The sequence below is a fragment of the Strongyloides ratti genome, scaffold srae_chrx_scaffold0000002 (genome assembly GCF_001040885.1).
Source record: "Strongyloides ratti genome assembly S_ratti_ED321, scaffold srae_chrx_scaffold0000002".
Taxonomy (NCBI): Eukaryota; Metazoa; Nematoda; class Chromadorea; order Rhabditida; family Strongyloididae; genus Strongyloides; species Strongyloides ratti.
This window is the reverse complement of record NW_020171510.1, coordinates 869672-894973: the sequence shown is the minus strand read 5'-3', so window position 1 is coordinate 894973 and position 25302 is coordinate 869672. Positions and strand designations below refer to the sequence as shown.

Genomic DNA, 25302 nt, shown 5'->3' with positions numbered 1-25302 from the left:
TTTTTTACTTACAAATGATAATTTTTAATACATTACTGTTAATAGTTTAATGGAATGATTTTTTTATTAAAATTTTTCTATCTTATATTGTATTTCTTTTTTTTTGTATCATTTATTATCTACAATAAAAATTTTCGAGAAAAAAAAAATCTTTTTTTTTTTTATTTATTTTACCCATTTAACTTGTAAATATAAATATTATTTTTCCTTTTTCACAAATATTAAAATAACTTGTTATTTTAAAGTTACCCAATGACAAAGTATTTCAACACTTTCTATTTATATAGAAATATAAGAGTCTTAGAATGTTAAAAAAATTTTTTTTTTTCTAAATGGAAGAGTGTTGGATGTGGAAAAATATAAACAAATAATGTGTTATTTATAAAGATGATAAATATATTTTTATTCAATGTGGAAAAGTAAATATAATATTTGTGAAATTAATTTGAATTAATTTATACTTCTTTTTTTTCCTTATTTTATTTTACTTATTCTATAGAGAGTTTCATTAAAGTACTTTTTAAAAAAATATATATCTCTCATTTATATAACATATTTTAAAAGTGAAGAATGTAAATATAATTACAATTTTCAATTATTCTTTATATTTTATAAACTCTTAATAAAATAATTTTATATAATATGTTAATAGAAATAATTATGTATTTAGAATTTTAAATAAACTCTTTATTTCTAACAGTAATTGAATTTATTTTATCAATAAATGTATTTTAAAAAATTTGTTAACTTACACTTAAAGAAAAACAAAAAAGAAACATTAAATTTTAACTAAAAAAAAGATTTTTTAAAAAAGTAAAATAATCAATTTTTTAAAAGAAAAAAGAATTGAAAAAAATTTTTTTAGAAAGCAATATTAGATTTTTGCATAAAGGTTGCTCTTTCTTCTCCATTGGCATTGTAAAGAAATGTTTGAACATGTGCTCCAGTACCAAAGGTTTCTTCATTTGTTACAATTGAATCTGGTGGATTATGAACACCTTCATTTCTAGCATATATTTTAACAGTTTTTAATGGATAAAGAATAAAATCTTTAGGGAATGTATAAGTAATTTCTTTTGGATGTGGACCACCAATTAATCTTTTTAATTGCCAATTACCAATATTTTCTGCTTTAGAACGATTAGAATTTTCAATTGTAATAACATTACCATTTAAACTTGCTTCAATAATTGATACATTACCTTTGGCTGATCTTTGGAATCCACTTCTAGATGTATGTTCACCTTTAACAACTCTTTTTTGATCAATAACAGTTTCCTTAGAGAATGTATAACCTTTAACACGGTCAGTGAGTTGTGAAAGACCAACTCTATTAGCTTCTCCATCAAGTAAACTTTTATATATAGCAATCTCAGCATCAAGGGTTGCTTTTTTATCTAATAATAATTGTAATTCAATCATTAATGTATTAGCCTCATTTTTCATTTTATTTATTTGATTATCACGATCAGCTATTTGTGCTTCATAACTACGAGCTTCATCACTCATTTGACAACGTAAATCTTCTGCTTGTTTTTCAAGTATAGCATTTCTAGATTCTAATTCACTAAGACGTCCACGAATATCAATACATTGACTACGAAGTTTGCGAACTTCTTCTTTACAATATGATTGTTCAAGTTCTTTAGTAGCAGTTTTTGTATGAATTTCTTGAACTTTAATTCTATACCATGATTCCATTTCTGTACGTTGTGCTTCACATATTTGATTATGTTCCTCTCTAATATCATTAATAGCTGATGAAAGTTCTTGTTTAAAGCTTTCACGAGTTTCTGCTGTTGTATCTCTGTAAGCCATATGTTGTAAATCAATTATTTCTTGTTCATTAGCTTCAGTAATAAATCTTATTTCTTCTAATAATGTTTGAACTTGATTTTGATAATCAATCTTATTTAATGTCTCTTGATCAATATCATTTCTTGTTTTTTGAATTTCTTGTAATAATGAAGCATTCTCTTTTTTAAGATCAACAACATCATAATTTAAATTTTCTATTTGTTGTCTAACACTTTTTATTTCACTTTCCATTTCACATAATTGTTGAATAAGTTTGTTTATCATATCACGATCTAACTCTCTAGCATTTTTTACATCATCATATTTATCTCTAAACATCCTAATTTCATCGAGTAGTAAATGAATTGTCTTCTCCAATTCTTCACGTTCTTTATTAGTAGAATAACATAATTCTTTTGCTTCATAAATTTCTTTTTCATACATCTCTTTAACAGAATATGATTCTTTTCCACACCTTGATCTTAATAAATCTAAATCAGCTTTTAATTTTCTATTTTGTGCTCCAAGAAATCTGACTTTTTCAATGTAACTAGCTAAACGATCGTTAAGTATACTCATTTCTTTTTTTTCTCTTTCACGATCATCACGTATTCTGTTGGCAGTTGATTGAGACATTGACGACATTCCGGCAGAATATTTACAAGTTTCTACAAATACCTTTGAAAATCCTTTAAAAAAAAATATTAATAAAAAATAAAAATAACTAACCTGTATTTGAAGATGGAGCAGGATGTTTAACTCCTTCAATTCCAACTCGTGGTGAAATAGCACTTTTGTAAGTCGAATGCATACTAAAAAAAAACATTTAAATTATAATTAAAATATTAGACAAAAAAAATTGTAAGGTAAGATTACTATATATATATTTTTTTTAATTTTTATTGAAAAACTATACTAATAATTATAATTACTCATTAGAAAATTTTATAATGTTATTTATAAAATTAACATGATAAATTTTTACTATCAGCATTATATATATACATATTTTTACCATCTTAATATAAAAATTTTTGTATTTATCTTTAAATGATAAGATTTGATTATCAAGTTATTAAGAAGAGTGTCATCTCCGTCGATTGTAGAATGTATTAAAAATAAAAAGAAACATGTCAATATTAGAAGCTTAAAACACTATATCTTTATTAAGAATGGTAATATTGTAAATTTTAAAAATAATTTTGTATAATTATATGTAAACAGATCTTTTAATAAAAAAGAAAATAATAAAAAAAATACATAAAACATTATTGAGTATTTTTTTTTTCCTTAATATTTGTATGATAAATAGTTTTCTGTTAATAACTATAATTATATTAATAATAAATGATCAAATAATTTATCTATGAATATGTGATAATATAAAAAGTAATAATTATAGGATAATCAGTAAAGAAATAACTAAGGTGTATCGTTAAATGTTACAATGATTAGTTAGAACTATTAAATATTAAAAATAACTTTTAATAATAATATTTAAAATTATAAAAAGCATTATATTTTATATCTAAAGATGAAGAATTTTTTTTAACTTTTTCAAACAATGTAATATATATATATATAATCATAATTTAGTGAAAAGATTGTATGATTTATGATACATTTCCAGAATAATAGAGGAACTTTTTAACATAAAAAAGAATGAAGGCGATTAGTTACGTGTTTAAACTATATACATTTATATTTTGTCCAAAAAGAAAATCCGATTTAAAAATGTATAATAAAAGAAAATATTTTGTAATTCAATGATATTTGAAATATATATATATAGATTCATATAAAAATTTAGTCACTATTAAAATTATTATAAATATTAAATGATGATGAATAAGAGCTTAAAAATTTTTTGAAGAACATTTTTGAATTTTTATTAGAGTTCCCCTATTTCCCTAATCCAATATATATACATTAATAATTGTATTATTTACAAAAATATAAAAATATCAACATCATTTAATAAAAATCATTTTGAATAAAAAAAATGCTAATATTATAATAATATCTAAATATTGTACATCTTAAAAGTAATAATAATAAAAATAGTATTTACAAAATGTTAAATTTTTTATACTATAATTTTTCAATTTTATTACCATAAATTATATATCTTATGAAAAAAATAAAGAAATAATAAAGAGTATTTGTTAAATGATATATAAATTGTTGAAAATTATATAGTGAATTTTGAAATTTTTTAATAATTCTATGATAATTATTTTTAAAAAGACATTTTTTTTAACATTAACCAAATATAAACATGTAATTAACAAAAATAGGGAAACATAAAAAATTCATTATGCTTACTTAGATGAATTATAAGAATCATAATTATGTTTAGAAAATGTGTTACTAAACATATTGTTAGAATTTGATTCATGTTTATTAGATGAACCACTACTAAAAGTTGTAACTAATGAAGAATGGGCATTATTATAAAGTAAAAATTGCTTTTTTTCTGTCATTTTTGTCCCATACTCAGTACCACTATTTTTAAACTCAGAATATTTTTGGTGAATCTCTACATTATTCCACGTCTCAACAATAGAACCCCTACTTTCATTATTATTATGTATTGTTTCTTTATTAGATATATTTGATAAATGTTCCTTAAACATGTTATTTTTACTAACTTATCAAAAACGTTTTTAACTTTTTCTCTTGAATCACTTGAAATGGCACTACTTTCTGTGTCAGCAGATTTTATCTTTTTTTTCTCCTAAAATAAATATATATTATTATAAATAAATAAATGAATAAATTTTTTAATTTTAATAGTTTATTTTATATAATATTAAATAAGAAATATAATAGTAATTATTTTATAAATAAATAACATTAAAAAAATATTTAAAATAGTCTTCATTTTGATAACCTATTATATATATATATTTTATTTCTACAGTATTATTTATCAACTTCATTTATTGTACATTGATATATTTTTAGTGAGTATTTAAAAAAAAATGTATTTTATCATTAAATTTTTAATAAAGAAAACTAAGAAATTTTTTTTTATTGTTTTTCAAATTTTTGTTATCAAAGTAAACAAATGTACAATAATTGATAAATATGTAATATCTGTTTGATAATTGTAAAATTTCATTTTTGCATGTATATTTTCATAAAAAAATTTTTTTTTCTATTATAATTAAATTTTTATCTATCTAAACAATTTATTTAAGTATGTTGAAAAGAATATATTTGATGTTTAATGATTAAACTCTCTTTATCACTTTCTTTATTATATTTTCTTTTTAAAAAGTTATGATCTGTTAAATTTGGCGGAAAGCTGTTAATGTCAAAAGACATATATTTGTAATTATTATGATGAATAAACACAAATATCTTTCTTCTTTTTTTTTTTCTTATCATAAAAATATTAATCATTATAGATAAAAATTATTATTATTATTACTAAGGACATGAATATTTAATTGTCATGTAATAATAAAAAATTTTTTTAATATTCTAAATACTTATGAATATAATAAATTCTATGACTTATTAAAGTTTCAATTATATTTCTTATTCATTTTCTTATTTGATAAATTTTTTTATAAAAAAAATCAAAACAAATATTTATGTAGAAATAAAACGTACCTCAATAATTTTTGTTGTATCAATAATTTCATCTTTTTCGTAACGCCATTGTGGTGAAGGAGAACGTGTTCTAGGTTTTTCAATAATCTTATCAGTATTAGTTCCTTCATTTTTTGTTATAGTTTTAACGATAATTGATTGTTTTTTGTCTTCAGAATGTGGTATTGTTGGTAAAGATGGAATTTGAATTATAGCTGAAGGTTTTTTAACACTAATTTCTTTAGTAGTTATTAAATCATCTGTTGATGTTTCTATTGTTCTTTTTAAAACTACACTTGAAATATCCTCAAGTCTTTGTGGTTTTGATGGTGGTGTTTTATCATCATATTTATTAGTTTCTGTTTGTGTAATTTTTGGTATCTTTGGAATTGGTATAATTGGTGATGGTTTAATTAATTTAGAACGATTTGTTTCTGTAAAATCTTGTGTATGAATAATAACATCTTTTGTTGTTTTATTGTTATCATCTGATGTCTTTTTAATTTCAATAGGTTTTTTTATTAATGGTATTGGTTGAATTTCATGAAGTTTTTCAACTATTTCTTCTGTCTTTTTTTCTTCATAAAATGGTTTTTTATCTTTTTTATATCTACGAATTTCTTTATTTGTACATTCTTCAATAATAATATTTTTATAAATTTGTTTATATTCTTTTTTTTTAGGTTGTAAAAGATTTTTAACAATATGTGTTGAAACCATTTGAGGTTCTTTAATAGTTATACTAGTACTTTCATTATTTTTATAATAATTATTATATTTTTCTTCTTTTTTAATATCTATATCTTTTGTAATAATATTTTCTAATGGTTTTATAATTTTTTTAACCTTATCTGAAGGTTTTTTAGTAGTTTTTATAGTTTTTATTAATTTAGTACTTGAATAACTTTCATTACTATCATAAAGTGGTCTAGAAATTTTTGGACTTTCTAAATTCACAATATTTGTGACTTCATATGGATTGTGTTTTTTAGATGTAGAATCTTTATTTTTTAATGATTTAGATATGGCAGAATATGTTTCTTTATATATACCTTTGGAGGTATGATATTTTTCATCAATATTATCCTTGAAACTATGACATTGTATTGTTGATTCATTTCTTTTATTATAATCTTTTTCACCATTTTTAACAATAGCTGGTTCAGCATATGCCTTATCATCTTTTTCACATTTAATACTTTTTATTATTCTATGTTCAGTTTCAATTGTCTCACTAATAATAGTTTCATGTGTTCTCAATTGATGTGTTGATGAATAAGGTTCTTTTCTTGATGTCATCGTTTCAGGTTTAATTGTTTTGAAAGATTTTATAGAAGATTTTATACTATCATCATCAGGAATAGCATATGCAGGGGTTGCTTCAAATGTTGTGACAACTTTTGGTGAAGTAACTTTATTAGGTATATAATATTCTCCTTTTGTACTTTCATATGCTGAATCAATATAACTAAGTTCACGTGTATCCAAACCATATCTTCCACCTGATTTTCCAGATATAGAATCATCATCATCTATATGAGTTTCTTTACTAACAGGTTTACCATTACGAAATTTCCATGTTTGCATTTCTTTTTGAATTTTTTTAGCCATTTCAATTTGTTCATATGTTGACATGATTGGACTAGTTGGACTAATTGATTTATCTGAAATATCATATTGTTCATCATATTTAATTTTATCTTTTTTATCTGTCTTTGTATATGGTGGTGATGATTTAGAACGAGAATATTCATGTAATGATTCATTAGAATTATGATTATAGCTTCCTGTATATGAATCATCATAAACTCCAAAATGAGTAACTTTGGGAACATTAACGTAATCTAAGTCTTTTCTAATTTTTTGTTTCTCATCTTTACTTTTCTTATCAGTAAATGTAGTATAAATAATTTTTGGTTTTATAATATCATCACGTGGAGGTGATGTTTTTGGTATAGAAGGTATATTTACCAATTCTGAGGGTTTTGATGAATAATCAAAAGTTGTTCTTGATAATTGTTTATAATTAGATGATGTAATGTCTTTAATTTCATGGGATTTAACATTGTCATGGATAACATTTATATAATTTTTACTTTTATTGGGATAATATCCCTCATATTTAACGGTAACCTAAAAATTTTAATCAAAATATATATAAAATAATTATAAAAAAAGAAAAAAAATACCTCATGAACATTCATCTTTGGTTGTTTATTATCAATTTCTTTAACAATACCGTTCTCCTTTTTAATACTTTTATAATTTGTTATTGTTTTTACGTTAAGATGATCAATTGGTTGCCTTCCTTTTCTTATTATAGTCAAATCGGCATCAGATGTACCTATTAAAAAAAAAAGATATTAAAAAGAATAAAAATATATTATAAAAATGTTAAAATTATTTAAATATTATCAATAAACAAGTCACAAAAACTATTTTATTGTTAATTTAAAAAAAAAAAAGTATTTTTTTATTTATAAGATATATTTTACAATAGAAATGAATACAAGTTCTTATTTTTATTATAAAAAAAAAGAAATTTTTCATCTTAAAATATATTATAAGAATAATACAAAAATATGTATCATATAATTTAAATAAAATGATATTGAAAAATTTTCTCTTTTATAAAATATTAACTAGATAAGTTTAACATTTGATTTTCATCATCACTTATATGAATAAATATAAAAGAATTATATAGAGTGATATATTTTAGTTAGCCAGAAGATTAGTCAAGAAGGGTTATATAATATTGAAAAATGATTGGACTGTTATATACATATATATATAAATATATAATATACAATATTAGTTATAAAAAAAAAATAATAATTTTTGAGGAAAACCATTTGTGTAGAAATATTTAATATATATATTAAATATCTATGTCATTTCAATAATCATCTTTTATTTATTCATTTTAAAAATTATCCTTAATTTTATGATGGTGATGGCCTTTTAAATATTTTTTGTTTAACTTTTTACTTTTAAAATGAAGGTTAAAAAAATTTAAATATTTGTAACATTTTTATTATATATATATTATATTTATAAATTATTAAACATAAGTAAATATAATCATGTTTTTATAAAAGTTTAATGAACCAACAATATGTTTTGTTAGTATAATAATGTAAAAAAAAAATAATATTTAAAACATGATTAATTACGTGAAAATATAAGAATATAAACAATAACTTTCTATAAATATACTTCTCATTTATTTAATTTTTTTTATTATATTAATAAAGAATTTTTGTATAATCACAATTACCTGTCAGGTGGTTGAAAGTAAAAAAAATTTTTTGAAAATAGTTATAAAAGTTATTATCATAAAAGAAAATAAACAGCTCGTTTATTTTTATGTTACTATTTTATTTTATAAATTTTTAATAGTATTTCTCTTTTGTTGATTTTATATAAATGTCAAGTTACATTTATATAATAATAAAATAAAAAAAAAAATTGTTGTAAAAAAATAGATAATTATAACAAAGTAGAAATAATAGATAAATCTGTATAATTTAAAAAATAAAAAAGTGATTTAAAATAAATAATTAACAATTAAAATTATTTTGTTACTAAAAAAAATTTTTGTAAAATTTATGTTTAAATAGAAGTATTACAAATAAATATGATAAAGTAATTTTCTATATCTTAGTAATAAAATATAAATTTATCTTTTTGTTACTAAACTCTTGAGTTTTATATGTAATATAAAAAAGAAATTGAAGATACCACTTAAAATCAACTTCCAGTGATCAAGCTTATGAGACTATATAGATAACAATAATCTTTCTATGAATTTACACAAATTTTTAAAATGACCACATGATATAAAATTTTAAAATAAATATTTTTGTTATCTAATATTACTAGTTACCTGTATATTGTTGTAAATGTTTAAAAATAATATTAAAATAATATAAAATATATTTAAAAAAATTTTTTTTATATTTTTTTAAAAGATTATTTAAACATTAAGTTGTTTATAATATTATTTAAAATAAAACTATATAATTATATTAAAAAAAAATATAAAAAACTTGTGATTTTTTTTTTAGATAAATTATAAAAAAAATTTGTAACTTACTTTGAGTTATACAGGGAAGTAAAGATGCATTATGAATTAACCTCCTTGTTTGTGGGTATTCATTTGGATCTGTTCCATAAAAAGAATGTGCTGTTGTAAATTGTTTTGACTATAAAAATATAATATTTTTATAATATTGTTTACTTACGTCATCAGCTGGATCACCATATGAAATAATTAAAGTACAAAGTTGATCAGACTTCATTTTAAAATATATAAGTTTATAGATAACAATATTTTTTTTACTATATTCATATAATTTTTAAAAAAAATATTTAAAAATAATTTTTTTTTTGACAGTTTTCTTTTTTTTTTTGAATCTAGAATTAGAATTATATTAACAAAAATTTATGACAAGCAGGTAATATTGAATGAGAAAAAGATAAATGTAATACATGATTGAAAATCGAAGAATAACAGTAAATGATTTTAAAAATATAAAATGATAAATTTTATGTTACTATTAATGATATATTGAGAAAAATTAATTTTTAATAGTAATAAAATTTTATTTTATAATATTAATTTATCATAAAAATAATGAATTTTTTTTTGATATTTATTAATAATAATATTTAAGAATAAAAAAAAAATATTAATGATTTTTGTTGTTGTTGAATAGAATGAAAAGAAACGTTTAATGAGTATTTTTATTGATAAATGCACATAGAAAATAACAAATAATTTTATACAATTAATTTGTCACAATCATTACAATATTTTCAATACATTATATTAAATAAAAATAAAAAAAATTTAGAAGTGTTGGCAAAAAAAAAATAAAATAGAAGAAAAAATCTTTTATTACTCATAACTAAAGCCGATTATATTACAAATTGCAAAAGAAAATAATAAATATATACCTTTAATATTATATCAAAATAATAGTAGTAATGTATTAGTAATTTTTATTTTTATTATAAATATTCTTGATATATAATGTCATGTAAAAGTTTTCTTCATACAATATGTTAAAATTGTGTACAAAATTATTAATTTTTAGTAGTTGTTAGGCACTATAATATAATAAAATGAATTTATTGAAATTGATAATAGGATTGTCATAATTTATAAATAGCTTATTCTTCTAAATCCAATATACCATCGTCATCATATTAAATGCTCCATGTACCAAGAAGATTCAAAATATAAAAAAGTTTTTAATCAAAGAAAAAAGCTTTACTAACGATGAGAGGAATATTTATCATAATATATTTGTATAAATATGTATTCAAAGTAAGAGTGAAGTGATAATAAAAGTAATATGTCAAATAATACTATTTTCTATAGATCTCACTATTTAATGCTATCAAAGTTCATCATTTTTAAAATGATAAAAAGAGAAAGGATAATATATATTTTTGTATATAATAAATAGAATTCTAAATTTGGAGTGAATTTTAAATATATAGTTAAAATATTAATACCATCATAAAATATCAAGTTTATAAATTAAGTATTTAGCATGTCTTTTAAAAGATTTTATTTAGAAATAAATAATTTTTTTTGTTAAAATCAACTAGTTTATATTTATTTGATAAAGTTTAAATTATTTATTGAGGAAAGAAGAAGATTAAAAAAGTTTAGAAATTATAAGTTTATTTTTAAACCTTAAATATAAATATAATACTTTTTTTACAATAATATTATTACCTTTTTAAGGGCATTATATGTAACAAAATGAATAGTATGTATAAAAGATAAGAACTTTTATGTATGATAATATATACAACATTTTGCTTTAATAAAATAATTAGTAAAAAAGATACCGATTTATAAATATTTTAAAAATTTATTAAAATAAATTGTTTTAATATTATATAGTAATTTTTTTTTAATATAAAAATAATATATGAAAATACATTTATTTATTAATATATTATTTAAAAAATATATTAAATTTGATTAAATTACTCCAGAAAATAACTAAATAATAAATTGTAAGATTTATTTCATGATAGTAAGCTTTTTTTTATTACATATAATAATTTTTAATCAACGTATATTTTTCTTATCAAAATATTTAATCATATTTTCTTGTATTGTTTATTTTTTAACAAATTGATTCTTGGTGTAAAATAATGGTATTCTTAAATTATTACTATTATCATCGTCAACAATTATATGGAATATTAATTTCATAAAATTATCATAAAAAAATAATTCTTTTTTTGTATATAATAAAATTTATTAAAATATTTTATAAAACATTTATTATAGTTAAATTTATTATCATTCTTTAAAACATATGATAAAGTATAATAGTATTGAATAAAATATTTCCTACAATCATTTATTATTTTAAATATGTGTTTAAAAAAAATATCATAAATATGATCTTAAAAGTATTTTTTTTTGTTTGAATATGTCTTTTTTTTTTTAAAAATTATACAAAATTTTATTATTTATCATTTATTTTAAAAGTAATAAAAATTTTTGAAACAATAAAAACATTATTTAATAATAATTTATAATTATCATAACTATAAATCTAGAATACAATTCAAGTTTAAATAACAATATTTTATAAAAATAATATAATAACTTTAATGTCAAAGAGTAAATTCTCAAATAATAAAATATCTTTTCTAATATCTTGTTTTTTTGATAATTTTATTTTATATAAATATAACAAAAAAATAGTATATAATTATAATTAAACTCACATCATGATTTGACATTAAAAGAACAATAAATTGACATGTCAAAGTTTAGAAATAATATAAAATTTTTAAAATTAAACATATTTATATACATTTAAATATATATGACAACCTTTCAACTTAACTATTGTTATTAATTAACAATAATTTTTTAACATTCAAACTAGTTATAAATATATCTTAAGCTAATTTTTGGTATTTAAAGAGAAATTAAAAGAATAATTTATCTTTTTTAATATTTTATAAATTTTATTAAAATATAAATATACAATTATGATTTCTTTTATTAATTGTTTTATTACAAAAAATATCTTTATTTTTGTTATCATTTTTCTTGGTAATACTATTTTTATATCATCAAAACCATTTAACATACAAGAAAATAATGTTAATACTCATTCTTTAAAAGAAGATAATGATTTACAAAATAGAAATAAAAGAAATATTGGTTGTGAATATGGTAATTGTGGACATGGTATATTAGGTGTTGGAACTGCCACTGGATCACTTGTTCACCAACCATATTCTAATGGATGTTCAGGTTGTGGTTGTGATTGTGGATGTTCAAAATATGCCACTGCAAATATAAAACTTCATAATTCATGTGGAAATTGTGAATGTGGTTGTATACAATGTGCTACTACTACAATTAGAGTTCATTCTCCATGTTCTTGTGGCTGTTGTACTGGATGTGGAAATGGATGCGGTTGTGGATGTCAAAAATGTGTTATTTCTACAGTAAGAATGCATTCTCCATGTTCTTCTTGTTGTTGTTCTGGATGTAGTAATGGGTGTAAATGTAATTGTGGATGCCAACAATATGATACTGCTACAGTTAAAATGCATTCTCCATGTTCATCTGGTTGTTGTTCTGGATTTGGTAATGGATGCGGTTGTGGATGTCCAAAATATGCAACAGCAAATATAAAATTTCATAATCCATGTGGAAATTGTGGATGTGGTTGTTCACAATGTGTTACTGCTAGAATAAGAATGCATTCACCATGTTCTTGTGGTTGTTGTTCTGGTTGTGGAAGTGGATGCGGTTGTGGATGTCAAAAATGTGCTTCAGCTTCTGTAAAACTTCATAATTCATGTGAAAATTGTGGTTGTAAACAATGTGCTACTGCTACAATTAGAATACATTCTCCATGTTCTTGTGGCTGTTGTACTGGATGTGGTAATGGATGCGGTTGTGGATGTCAAAAATGTGCTTTAGCTTCTGTAAAACTTCATAAACCATGTGAAAATTGTGGTTGTGGATGTCAACAATGTGGTACAGCTACAGTTAGAATGCATAATCTATGTCACTCAAATGATTGCTGTCCTGGTTGTCATCATCGTTCTATGATTCCACCACCATGTATGTCTTGTATTGGAAGACCAGTTGGTTGTAGTTGTGGAGGTAATTCTGCTATAAATATGGCTATTGGTGCAGCTACTGGTGCTCTTTTACCAAATTATAATATAAAAATTGGTGAAGGTTATGGTTCAAGAGATTATTATGATTATGATGGATTCGGTGATTTTGAAATGGGAGGTGAATATAAGCGCAAGAAAAGATTTATAAGAAGTAATGGATTCAATAAGGAATAAAGAAAAAAAACTTAAAAGCAAATTTCAGGGTTTTTTTTTAAAATAATTAGTAATTTATTTATTTTATTATTTATTGCTTATTTATTAATTTATTATTTATTAAATTATAATAGATTTATTTTTCTTCAATCATTTGTTTTAATATTACTTTTAATATGTTAATAACTATATCAATTAAATTGAAAAAAAAAAATATATTAAAAGTTTTGGGATAATAATATTTGGAAAATAAAAACAGGTTTTTAACGTGTTCTTCCTTATAAGACAATCGAAATTTTTCCTATTATAATTGTTAACTATTATTCATTTTGCAGCCATCCATATCATACGTAACTTTTCGATAATAAGAATTTGATTTAATTATTTATATTTTAAAATAAGAAATATTATTTAACATTTAAATTATATAAAATCTATGAAGATAATTATATCTATTTAATTCTTTATTAAGTAATATTAAATTATATTTCTAGACTTAATAGATAAAATGTTATACATACTTAGATAATATATTATATATCTTTTTATTATTAAAAGAAAACTATTTAATAACTAATTGTATTTTATTCTATGTTATATAAATTTTTTTTTATTAACTATTAAAATTATTTTTTTTTATTATATTATTTATATATAAAATAATATTTGCTGATTAACTTTTATAAATATATATTTAATTGTTACTTTTTATAAATAAGAATTATTATTCAATAAAAATTTCTTCTTTTAATTGTATACAAATATCATTTAGATATTTAAATAAATTTAATGAATATAATATTAGATAAATTATTCTTTTTCTTTTAATCTAGATAGAATCTTTTTTCACGTATTATTTTATACCTATTTTACCTATAAAATTTTCTTCCCATCAATTTAAATAATTTCTTATTATCTGGAAATTATTTTCAAGGATATCTAAAAGATATTATCTTTTGTTAACAAATTTTTATATATATTACAATATTTGATTTTATCATTCTTACTAATTTTACTTTTAAATAATTAATAAATCTTTTTATAGGTCTATTTATTTAAAAAAAAATGAAATTTTTAGTATATTTTTCTCTTATTTTTATTTCTAATATTTTTGCTGATAGTGGAGTAAGTGAATTTGAACAACCTGAGGGATGTGGAACACAAGCAACTAATTGGAAACCATGTATTGAACGTAAAATAGCTGATCAAGTTTTTACATCTTGTTGTGAAAGATTTGTTCCACCAGAATGTCGTGGTTTATGTATTTATGAATCAAATGCAATTGAATCTAGAGTTGTTTTAATGCATACTATTCAACCAAGTAGATGTAGATTATACAAATATCTTAGTTCTATTGTTCATTGTGCTGCTCAGACACATGATAATACTGAATGTTGCAAAGATATGGGTGTCTCAGATATTGGTCCACATTGTTTACAATTATGTCATCCACAGGTATTATAAAATGTGTAATTTTTTTTAATGTAAAAAAAAAAATTTTTATTTAGGCTAAACCAAGAGCTCATATGGGTGAAAGATCCTTGGCAAAACCTATTGTAAGTTGTCTTTCAAAATGGGATCAAATTATGCAGTGCCATCATTCTGGTCTTCGTGCTCGTAAAGTTCCCAAGACATCAGTTCTCAACAATTAATTTAACACATTATTTAAAATAAATTTTTTACATTAACTATGTGTTCTGGAAATTTATCATTTTAAACTGTTTAAATAAATAATTTTAAAATATACATATTTACAAAATTGTTTAATTTATCACAAAAAAATATAATGTTCAATGAATTTTAAAATAAAATTACAATTATAAATTAGTTCAATAAAAAAATATATTTAATATTGGATAATTCGTTTTTTTTAAATTTGTACTAAATTTTTAATTAAATAAAATATGTATATTTAAAAAATTTTAAATTAGAATAGTAAGTAATTAATAGTAATAATTTTATTTAGAAATTCTAGTTTTGTCTTGAAAAAAATTGTAAAACAAAAAATTAAAAGTCTGTGTTTTTAACAATAAAAAAATATTAAATAGTGTTTTAAATTTAATTTAATTTAAAAACCTATTTTTTTGTTAAACTATTTATAATATTAACCATATTTATTTAATTTTGATAACTTCTTACGGATAATTTAGACATGTAACTATCATTAATCGAATAATTATATAGTCAAAAAAAACAAGAAATAAAAAAATATTCATCACATTTTTTTCTGTTTATAAGTTTTAATTGTCAATTTTTGTCTAATTTGTGTCAAAAATATTATAATAATTAACAGTATTGTTTTAATAACTTTGAAATTCTTTTAACAATAGATTACATTTTTTTTGTTTATTTTGTCTTATAAATGTAATAATATGTTTCATTTATATAAAAAAATATAAAATTCATTTATTTAACAAATCAAACTGATATTCATTTGTACTATAATTTAGTTATCGTTAATTTGTTTTTTTTAACTATTATTTTAATAGTTTCATAGTTTCTCTGAAAATTTAAAATTTAATTTTTATCCTTATCAATTATTCAATTTATTTAAAGAAAAAAAAAATATTAAATTAATGTTTTAATCTTATTTAAAATATAAGTTTAAATTTAATTTTATTTTGTTTTACTTTTAGTTTAAAAATTTTAAAAAAAGTTATTATTTTAAATTTAGTATTATTTTATAAGTTGAATAACAGCAATTTAACTCAAATGATAAATATTACATAAAACTATATTAAGTTAAAAATTTTCGAAAATAAATAATATTTGTATTTGTTTACTTTTTTTTTTATTAAAGAACATTAAATAAAAATAAAATTAATTATTGTCTTTTGCTTCATTGTTTATTGTATGTAAAATTTTATTATATTACACATCTTTATAGTTAATAACTTTTTTCATCATATTAATAACTAAAAAAATAAACTTTTTTTTTTGAAAATATTATTTTGTTCTTTTTGTATTTTTTTCTTTAATACTTTACGGAATGATGATTTTAATAAAAAGAGTTATTAAAATTTTGTTATTTTGTAAAAAATATTATGAAATTTTATTATTGTCCTTTTGTTTCTTTAAAAATTATAGTAATAAATTTTAACGTATAAAATAAAAATAAAAAGTTTTTAAATATTTAAAAATTTTTACATAATTTTTATATTCTATAAAATAATAAAAAAAGAGAAAATTACTTAATTTATCACTTTTTCCTATATATATATCACAATGATGAATGATGTCATTAAAAAGTAAACATATTTACAAATTTATCAAATGCTTATTTGCTTCATTTTGTAAATAATAAAATACTTCTTTTTCTGAATATTTAAAGGAATATGATAAGGAAACATAATTTCAATTAATAAAATTGTCAATTATAAATAAATTAACATAAATACTATAATAAATTAGTATATCATTTATATGTCAATATCTTTATTCCTTATTAGTTATAAAATAATTATGATGCTATAAATATATTAATCTTTTTAGTATGCTAATAATTTTATTTATAATTTTTTAAAAATAATTTGTCACTCATATTTTATATCACGATCATTCAGTAAAATTATATATTTATAAAAATTTTTAAAAGATTTTATTCCCTTTTTTAGTGTTGAGTATGTATCATTTTTTTAAATTATTTTTTTTTTATAAATTTAAAATTTTGAGTTATTTTAAATAATATAAAAAAAATATACCACAATTATCAAGTCTGGTTTAATATTTAAAAAAAAAGTAAATAAAAATAAAAGAAATATAAAATACCATAAAATATAATTTCATAACTATTACAGTAGAAAATTACATTATAAAGGAAAAAAAAATAAAATAACTAAAAAAAATTTTTTTCATGGAAAATGCCATAGAATTTTTGCTATTTTAATTAATGTATTCTATTTGCCATGAATCATCTATTTATTATTATGTTTACTATAAAGAAAAACGTTTTTGGTTCATAAAAATGATTACTTAAAATAATTTTAGTGCAATTATAAAATAAAATAAACTTGGTGCATATATTTTTATAGATTGTTTTTACAAAAAAAAAAGGATTATCTAAATAACAAATTAAATTAAATTCATATTTATTAAGTTTTTTTTAAATATTAATTTAATTTATTATAAATTGAAAAGCATTCAAATTTTTTTGATTCAACAAAATTTTATATATAATTCATATAGAAAAAAATTTCAACGATTTATAATTTATTAATCAAACTGTTTAACTCAAAATATATACATGTTTTAAATTTAAAAAAATTAGTGTAAATATTTCTTTAATCGTTAAATAAATTTTATTTAATATTTGATTTTTTTATTTTTGTAATACAAATAAATTATCCATGAAACTATAAAGTTTTATATAATAAATTTAGTCTTATTTAATTATTAAATATTTTATTTAAACTTTAATCTTTCTACTTTTGTTAAGAATAATTTTATTTCTCAACAAATGTAATATTTATCTTTACATGTCCTTTTTTTATCAATTTGTTATTAGAAAGTTCCACTCAACACAATTGTTTGTCAAATCTTATTATTTTTCAAGTAAAACAGTGTCCTAATCATAAAAATATATTTATTATTTAACATTGAATTTAAAAACAACTTTATTTATCTGAGATTATATTATTTAATTTACTAATTTTTTCTAGATAGTTTATTAATTTTTTTTAATAATATCCAAAAATAAAGCTAAAATTAAAAAAAAAACTATTTAAAATAACCTTATTTATATTCTTATTAATTTTTTTTTATACAAATTGAGAAAAAAAAAATTTTATTTTATTCATCGTCATGCATGAGACGTATAAATATTCACGAACTTTATAAATTTAATCAACAAATATGTTAATTTAAAAAAAAAAAATTTTCAATTACAGATTTTTTTTTGCAATAAAAGTTTTGTAGGATATCTATATATATATAGGATATTTAGACAGAATAAAAAAATTATAAAAAAATCCTTCTAAAATAAATAATTAATTTATAAAAAAAAATTTATTAATTACTTACAAAATTATTTGATGTTGTATCTTTTTTTAACATTTTTCTTAGTATATATTAATTAGATCAAATTTCAATATATTCTCCTAAAATTTGACATTAATCTTAAAGGGATCCCTTTAAGAGAATAACCATGAGGTCTTTTATTTCCACCATCAGTCCCCATAAAAGCTATAAAAATAATAAAAAAAATAAATTAAGCGTAAAGAAAAAGAATATAAAATAATAATATTTTATATGTATTTTTTTAAGCTATTTTTTTTGAAAATTTAAAAAAAAAAATAATAACTTACAATTTAATATTTGCCTTTTTTCAAATATTTTGTCTTCAGTAACAGGTTGAGAATTGTCTTCTCCAATAAGATAATAATGACCATCTTCATTTTTACCATATACAGGAATGGTAGAGGCAAATTTAAAAAGTAATAAAGCATAGCATATAACAAAAACAACAGTTTGATGATTCATTGTTAGCAAGGGTAAAATAAAATTGCTAAAAATAAAATAATAAATGTTTCTGTAAAAATTATTTAAAATTAATAAAAATTAAAACATTTTCTTAACCTTATATAGTATTAATTTTTTAATAATATATAATCTTAATGTATTTTAAAGATGATTAAGTAGTATTAAATTAATTACATATGATCTAAAAATGAAACTATAAAATCTTTTTAAATAGTTATAATTTTTCATGAATATATTTATTATAATAAATTAAGCTTTAATTATAAATTTTAGAGTGCTTACGTAAAAGAAAATTAAATTTTATCTAAAATTTATAACTCCTACACTTAAAATCACTAGGATATTTAACTGAATAATTTTAACTTAAATATCATTAGCATGTATTTAAATTATATAAAAAAAAATTTTTTTCTTACAATATTTGTAATGTATTTAAATTTAATCATACGATTAAAATTCTAATATTATTAATTAACTTTAAAATACAATAATTGATACAATAAAATAATAAAAAAAATTTTTTGCTAATTTATTCTAAATATTTAAAAATCTTAAAATGATTTTACAAAAAGATGTGACTAATAAACAATTAAAGCAAACTAAATTATTTATTTATTGGAAAAAAAAAATTTAGATATACATATTGAAATACGTTTTCTAAAACTTTTTCTTCTTTTTTTTAATTATTTTATTTTAAAAGAAGATGTGTCTTTATTTTATTTGGTAAAGACAAGAAATAGAAATGGTTGATGACAGAAATATTGAAAAATAAAGTTTTATATTAATAAACACTTTTAAATGTTTGAAAAGTTGGGATTATAAATAATTAATATATATTTAAATATAATTATAATTACGTTATTTAAATTATTATAGTACTTTTTAATAAATCTTTTTAATTTTGTTTTAACATGAAATAAAGATTTATTAATCGTTTTCTAAATAATATAAATGTAATAAAAAGTAAAAATCCAGAGATTATAAAAATTTTATTTGTAAAATGATATTATATAATGAATCATAGTGGGAGGGAAAAATAATACATTTTTCTGTTAAATAATTTATAAATTTAAATTTTATTTTATGGTTTAAAAATATGATGATTTTGTTTTACATGGACAATAGCCACCATCTATACCTGGTGCACCAATACTTCCTTTATTTCCTGATAAACCTGGAATACCTGATTCTCCTTTTATACCTTGTTTTCCTGGATCTCCTGTAATACCTTCAATTCCCCTCTTTCCATTGATTCCTTTTTTTCCTTTTATTCCTGATATTCCATCTTTACCATATCGTCCTTTCATTCCCGGTAAACCTTTTATACTTTTAATACCATTTTTACCAGGAAATCCTTTCAACCCATTTGTACCAGGAATTCCTGGAATTCCATCTTTTCCTTTTTCACCACGAATCCCATTTAATCCATCTTTTCCTTTTTCACCTTTTTTTCCTAATATGCCTGGTAAACCTTTTCTTCCACCTATACCTGGTGGACCTTCAACTCCTTTTGGACCCATTGAACATACAATACATCCTTCATATTGTATTAAAAATTCATTAGGAATTTTTCCTGGTAATCCTTGTACACCTGGTAATCCTTTTATACCTGGTCTTCCTGGTTCACCATCATTTCCTCTAACACCTTCTGGTCCAGGTAAACATGTATTATGTAAATAACATTCACAATAATTTTGTCTTTTAATTCTATTACCAATAACATTGTTAACATTATTTTTAATAAATGTTATATTTATATATGCTTCTTTTTCTAAATCCATGAAAATATTTATTTCTTTTGTTAAATAACTGTCAATACTAGCAACATTATTATATAAAATATATAAATATCTAAAAATATTTAACTATATTTAAAAATTTTAACTAACCTTCCATAAATAAAAATATAAAATAAGGAAAAGATAATAGAAAATAATATTATTAAATAAGAATATTTTATATCATTCATCTTTTAGTTATAAGAAAATAAAAAGTAAAAATAACATAAAATATTCATTTTATATGAATGAATAATGATATCTTTATACTAATATATAATCTACCTCATATTTTGTTAAAATTAAAAGATTAAGAACATGTTGAGTAATGATGTGGAACATTTTATTATACAAATTTTAAGAAATAAAAAAAAAATTACTTTTTTATAATTACTCAATATCTGATGTATTTAAAAGAAAACTTTTTGAAATAGAAAATCTTGCTTTTCTCCGTGAAAAAGAGTATGATGGTTCTTCTATATCTGATTCTTCTGTTGAACTACTTTGTGCTGATGCTGAAATATCACCACCTTTTGTAATTGCTTCTTTAAGTACATTTATACAACCTGTATTGTTAAATTGTATAGCATCATCAAGAGGTGTTCTATTCCATCGATCTTTTGGACTAAAATCAACTTTAGCAACACGTATTAAAAATCTAACTAAATCTGTATGACCTTCTGCAGCTGCTATATGTAAAGCTGTTCTTTTATCATAATCATATGAATCCATATCAACACCTAACATAAATAATCTATAAAAAAAATATTTATATAAATAAATTTATTTATACCTTCTAATTGTATTTAAATCACCAGATTTTGAAGCAAATAATAGTGTTACAATTTGATCAGTTTTTACATCACTTAATCCTTTACGTGGATCAATCTTTGCTTTTTCAGAATGAGCTAAACTATCATAATTATGAAAATTAAAACGGTTTATTAATTCTTTACAAAATGCAACACCTCGACAACTATTTCCCATTGCATCAAGTGGTGGACTCCATAAAGCAATACCCATTAGATTTGGTATAACAACAATCATTATACCTGATACACCTGATTTTGCTGGTAATCCAACATGAAAACTAAATTGTCCACTATAATCATACATTCCACATGAATACATTAATGATAAAACATCTCTACATGGTCTATTTTCAATACATTTTTCTTTGGTAATAGGGCAAACACCACCATTAGCTAATGTTGCTGCCATAACAGCTGCACTTTCTGTTGTTGCTTCTAAAGAGCATAACTGAAAATAAAAGTCAAGTGCTTCTGTTAAACATTTCGTTTCAGGTGGGAAACAGCCCATTTCTTTCATATAATATGCAATAGCAAAGTTTCTATCAGCTGTGGCACGTTCTGACAAGAATGTTGCATTGTTAAAACCAACATACTCTCCACCAGATATCTTTCTATATCTATTAAGCATCTAGAAAAAAAAAATAAGTAAAGAAAAAATTTAATGAAATAAAAACAAAATAAATTATTAAAATTTTTCTTACATAATCATATCTTTCAGCCATATTTAATGAACTTTTTATTAATGATGTTACGACAATAGCACCAGAATTGACCATTGGGTTGTGTGGTTTATTATTTTGATCAAGACAAATTTCATTAAATAATCTACCAGATGGTTCTTGACCAACATATTTATGAACATAATCTGCTCCTAAATCAGATGCAGCAATAGCATAATTAAATGCTTTTGAAACAGATTGTATACAGAATGCTGTTTTACAATTACCAAAAGATACTCTTTGCCCATCAACTGTACATATTGATACACCCCACATATCAGGTTCAAATTTAGCTATTTGTGGAATATAATCAGCTATCTTTCCATCTTTAATTTCTTTACATAATTCATATATTTCACGAATTTTTCCAACAAATGTATTCCATGATGGAATAATTAAATTATTTTGAAGAGTTTGACTTATAATATCAATACATGGTCTTATACATAATCTAAAATCAGCCTCAGACATTCTCCATGTTTTTGGATCTTTCATTTCCATACATTTTTCTTCTTTTTCTACTTCAATTTTTATAATATTTTCCATCATTGGACATAATCTTGGATCGTCTTCTCTTAAACCATATCCTTTTAAAACAGATATTAATTTACCAATACTTGCTTCATTTTTTGATGGTAATTTAAATAATTCATAAATAAGATCTTCCTCAGATTTTTCATCTCTTTGATAAGCATCCATTAATAAATTGACAGTTTTCTTAACTTTATTTTGTGATATAGTATCTGGTGTTGTGGAAGAGTCAATAATTGTAGCTAATTGACTAACTAAAAAATAATAGTAATATTTTTTTTAAATATTAGCATATTTATTAAATTATATCTTTTTTATTAAAATTTAAATTTTTTATAAAAAAAAATATAACTTATTAAATAAAATTTTAAAAAAAAATTAACTTTTTTTACCTGTTGCATTAGAAAGTACAGGTTTCATTATTCATTCCACTATTATAGACACTAAAAATTAATATTTATATATTTGTAATAAAAATGTAGACATAATGATAATTATAATAAAATTTATGAAAGATCAATCTCGTAGTATAATAATTTATATTTAAAAGTCATCATTAAAAGCTTTATATAAAAATGATAAAAAAAAATTTTTATTATTATTAGTGTTATATATAAAGTAATACCTTGAAATTTAAAAATTTTTATTAATAATATATTAATTAAAAATATTTGTCAATTTATATTCTAACTTGATTTCTCAAGGTTTACCAATATAAAATTCAAGATACTTTTTTTATCACTTTTTAACATATCTACAACAAGTTTAATACAATTTTTATCAAAATATTAGTGTAAATATCATTGTAATTTGATTATGTAAAATTAAAAGAATTCCTTCCTTTTTAAAAACAATATAATGATAGTCAATTTCTTTTTTTTTTATTTTATATGAAAATGTGATAATAGATATTTTTGTAATAAAATTTATTTACCTTTATTCACCTTTTTTATGATTGTAGGTTGATATAATTAATTTTATAATCTTCTTTTAAAATAAAAATACATTAAAAATATTTGAAAATTGTTTAATTTTTTTTTTCTTTTGATATATCTGTACGATCATATATATTTTTAATACATTTAAACGTTTAATTATGATCAATGATTTAATTACAAAATAAATTACTTGCTGTAAAAGTTTTTTTTTATAGAACATTAAATTAAATTATAACATTTTTATTATATAAAAGCGTTCTTAATTGTAATAATTAAATATTGTTTATAATTTTTACAAAACAAAAATTATAGTATTGTTTATTGAGTTTTACAAATTTAAAAAAATTGAACTTAAATTTTTAAATTTTATAGCATTGTATTACATGATATAATAACATTAAAGAGGTAGTTAAATTAAAATTTAACATCTTTAATTCTTTAAAAGATAATATAAAATAATTTTATAAAATTTGTGTTACAAGGAGAGGTCAATTATGTTGAACAAGGTGTATTTAAATATCAATACAATAAAATTCATATCTTTTTTAATAATCTATCAATTGTAAAAAAAAAGTTAATCTTTTTGATATGTTGTTATTTGTAAAAAATTTTATAATGATATAACAGATGCTTTTAATGACTATTATATATTTATTATTTTATGTTCAGAAAAGTATTATGATATTTACAAAAAAAAAAAAAATTTATTATATAAATGAACATATTATTTGTAAATAAGCCATTTAAATGTACACATATTTTAATTTAATTATTATTATTAAAGGATTATAATAATGTATAGATAAAAACACAAATAATTATATTTAAGTAACGTTATAGCATTCTTTTTTCTAAATATAACTATCTTTCAAAGAAAAAAAAAGTAACATTTAAAATATATTATAACGATATAATACAAACAAACATATCAAGAGTAAGTAATATATTAACAATTATATAAATTTAAAGTTTGCTAACCTGCATTATATGCTAAGTAATCAAAAAGTTTAGATAAATCTTTTGTTAATTTATTATATATTGTGGCTCCTTTTGTCACCTCCTTAGATAGATAGATAGTTCGGATATGGCGGGTACTGGAGCATTGTCAATTTTCGCGCTTCTTTATTCCTCATCGTTTTGTTCTATATATATATCTATTGTATTTAAATATTTCTAAATACATATAATATTATATTTAATTTCATTTATACAAAAATTTTATCTTATATATATATATAATTTGATAGTAATTTTAACTTTAATTATATTGTTTTGATTTTTAATAATTATATTTTAGAAGTCATCACAATAT

At 19.8% G+C, this 25302-nt stretch overlaps 6 protein-coding genes across 6 annotated transcripts; 2 read left to right on the top strand and 4 right to left on the bottom strand.

Annotated features, from left to right (window-relative positions):
- Nucleotides 1-861: 861 nt before the first annotated feature.
- On the bottom strand, nucleotides 862-9701 carry SRAE_X000119700 (Intermediate filament protein family-containing protein; the record flags this gene model as incomplete). The annotated part of the gene is made up of 8 exons (XM_024646240.1): nucleotides 862-2486; nucleotides 2527-2609; nucleotides 4123-4302; nucleotides 4449-4534; nucleotides 5419-7530; nucleotides 7587-7741; nucleotides 9497-9605; nucleotides 9645-9701. The coding sequence occupies 8 exons, from the start codon at nucleotides 9699-9701 to the stop codon at nucleotides 862-864; spliced, it is 4407 nt and encodes a 1468-aa protein (XP_024498660.1).
- A 2731-nt stretch (nucleotides 9702-12432) lies between these two features.
- Nucleotides 12433-13755, top strand: SRAE_X000119600 (Hypothetical protein; the record flags this gene model as incomplete). Its single annotated transcript, XM_024646229.1, has 1 exon — nucleotides 12433-13755. The coding sequence occupies one exon, from the start codon at nucleotides 12433-12435 to the stop codon at nucleotides 13753-13755; it is 1323 nt and encodes a 440-aa protein (XP_024498659.1).
- A 1044-nt stretch (nucleotides 13756-14799) lies between these two features.
- On the top strand, nucleotides 14800-15386 carry SRAE_X000119500 (Domain of unknown function DB domain-containing protein; the record flags this gene model as incomplete). The annotated part of the gene is made up of 2 exons (XM_024646218.1): nucleotides 14800-15189; nucleotides 15243-15386. The coding sequence occupies 2 exons, from the start codon at nucleotides 14800-14802 to the stop codon at nucleotides 15384-15386; spliced, it is 534 nt and encodes a 177-aa protein (XP_024498658.1).
- Nucleotides 15387-18817: 3431 nt separating this feature from the next.
- Nucleotides 18818-19212, bottom strand: SRAE_X000119400 (Hypothetical protein; the record flags this gene model as incomplete). The annotated part of the gene is made up of 2 exons (XM_024646207.1): nucleotides 18818-18915; nucleotides 19038-19212. 2 exons carry the CDS (start codon nucleotides 19210-19212, stop codon nucleotides 18818-18820), a joined length of 273 nt encoding a protein of 90 aa, XP_024498657.1.
- Nucleotides 19213-20300: 1088 nt separating this feature from the next.
- SRAE_X000119300 (Collagen triple helix repeat-containing protein) lies at nucleotides 20301-21181 on the bottom strand (the record flags this gene model as incomplete). The annotated part of the gene is made up of 2 exons (XM_024646196.1): nucleotides 20301-21063; nucleotides 21102-21181. The coding sequence occupies 2 exons, from the start codon at nucleotides 21179-21181 to the stop codon at nucleotides 20301-20303; spliced, it is 843 nt and encodes a 280-aa protein (XP_024498656.1).
- Nucleotides 21182-21380: 199 nt separating this feature from the next.
- Nucleotides 21381-23472, bottom strand: SRAE_X000119200 (No extended memory; the record flags this gene model as incomplete). Its single annotated transcript, XM_024646185.1, has 4 exons — nucleotides 21381-21744; nucleotides 21784-22430; nucleotides 22504-23306; nucleotides 23445-23472. The coding sequence occupies 4 exons, from the start codon at nucleotides 23470-23472 to the stop codon at nucleotides 21381-21383; spliced, it is 1842 nt and encodes a 613-aa protein (XP_024498655.1).
- Between the last annotated feature and the right edge of the window lie 1830 nt (nucleotides 23473-25302).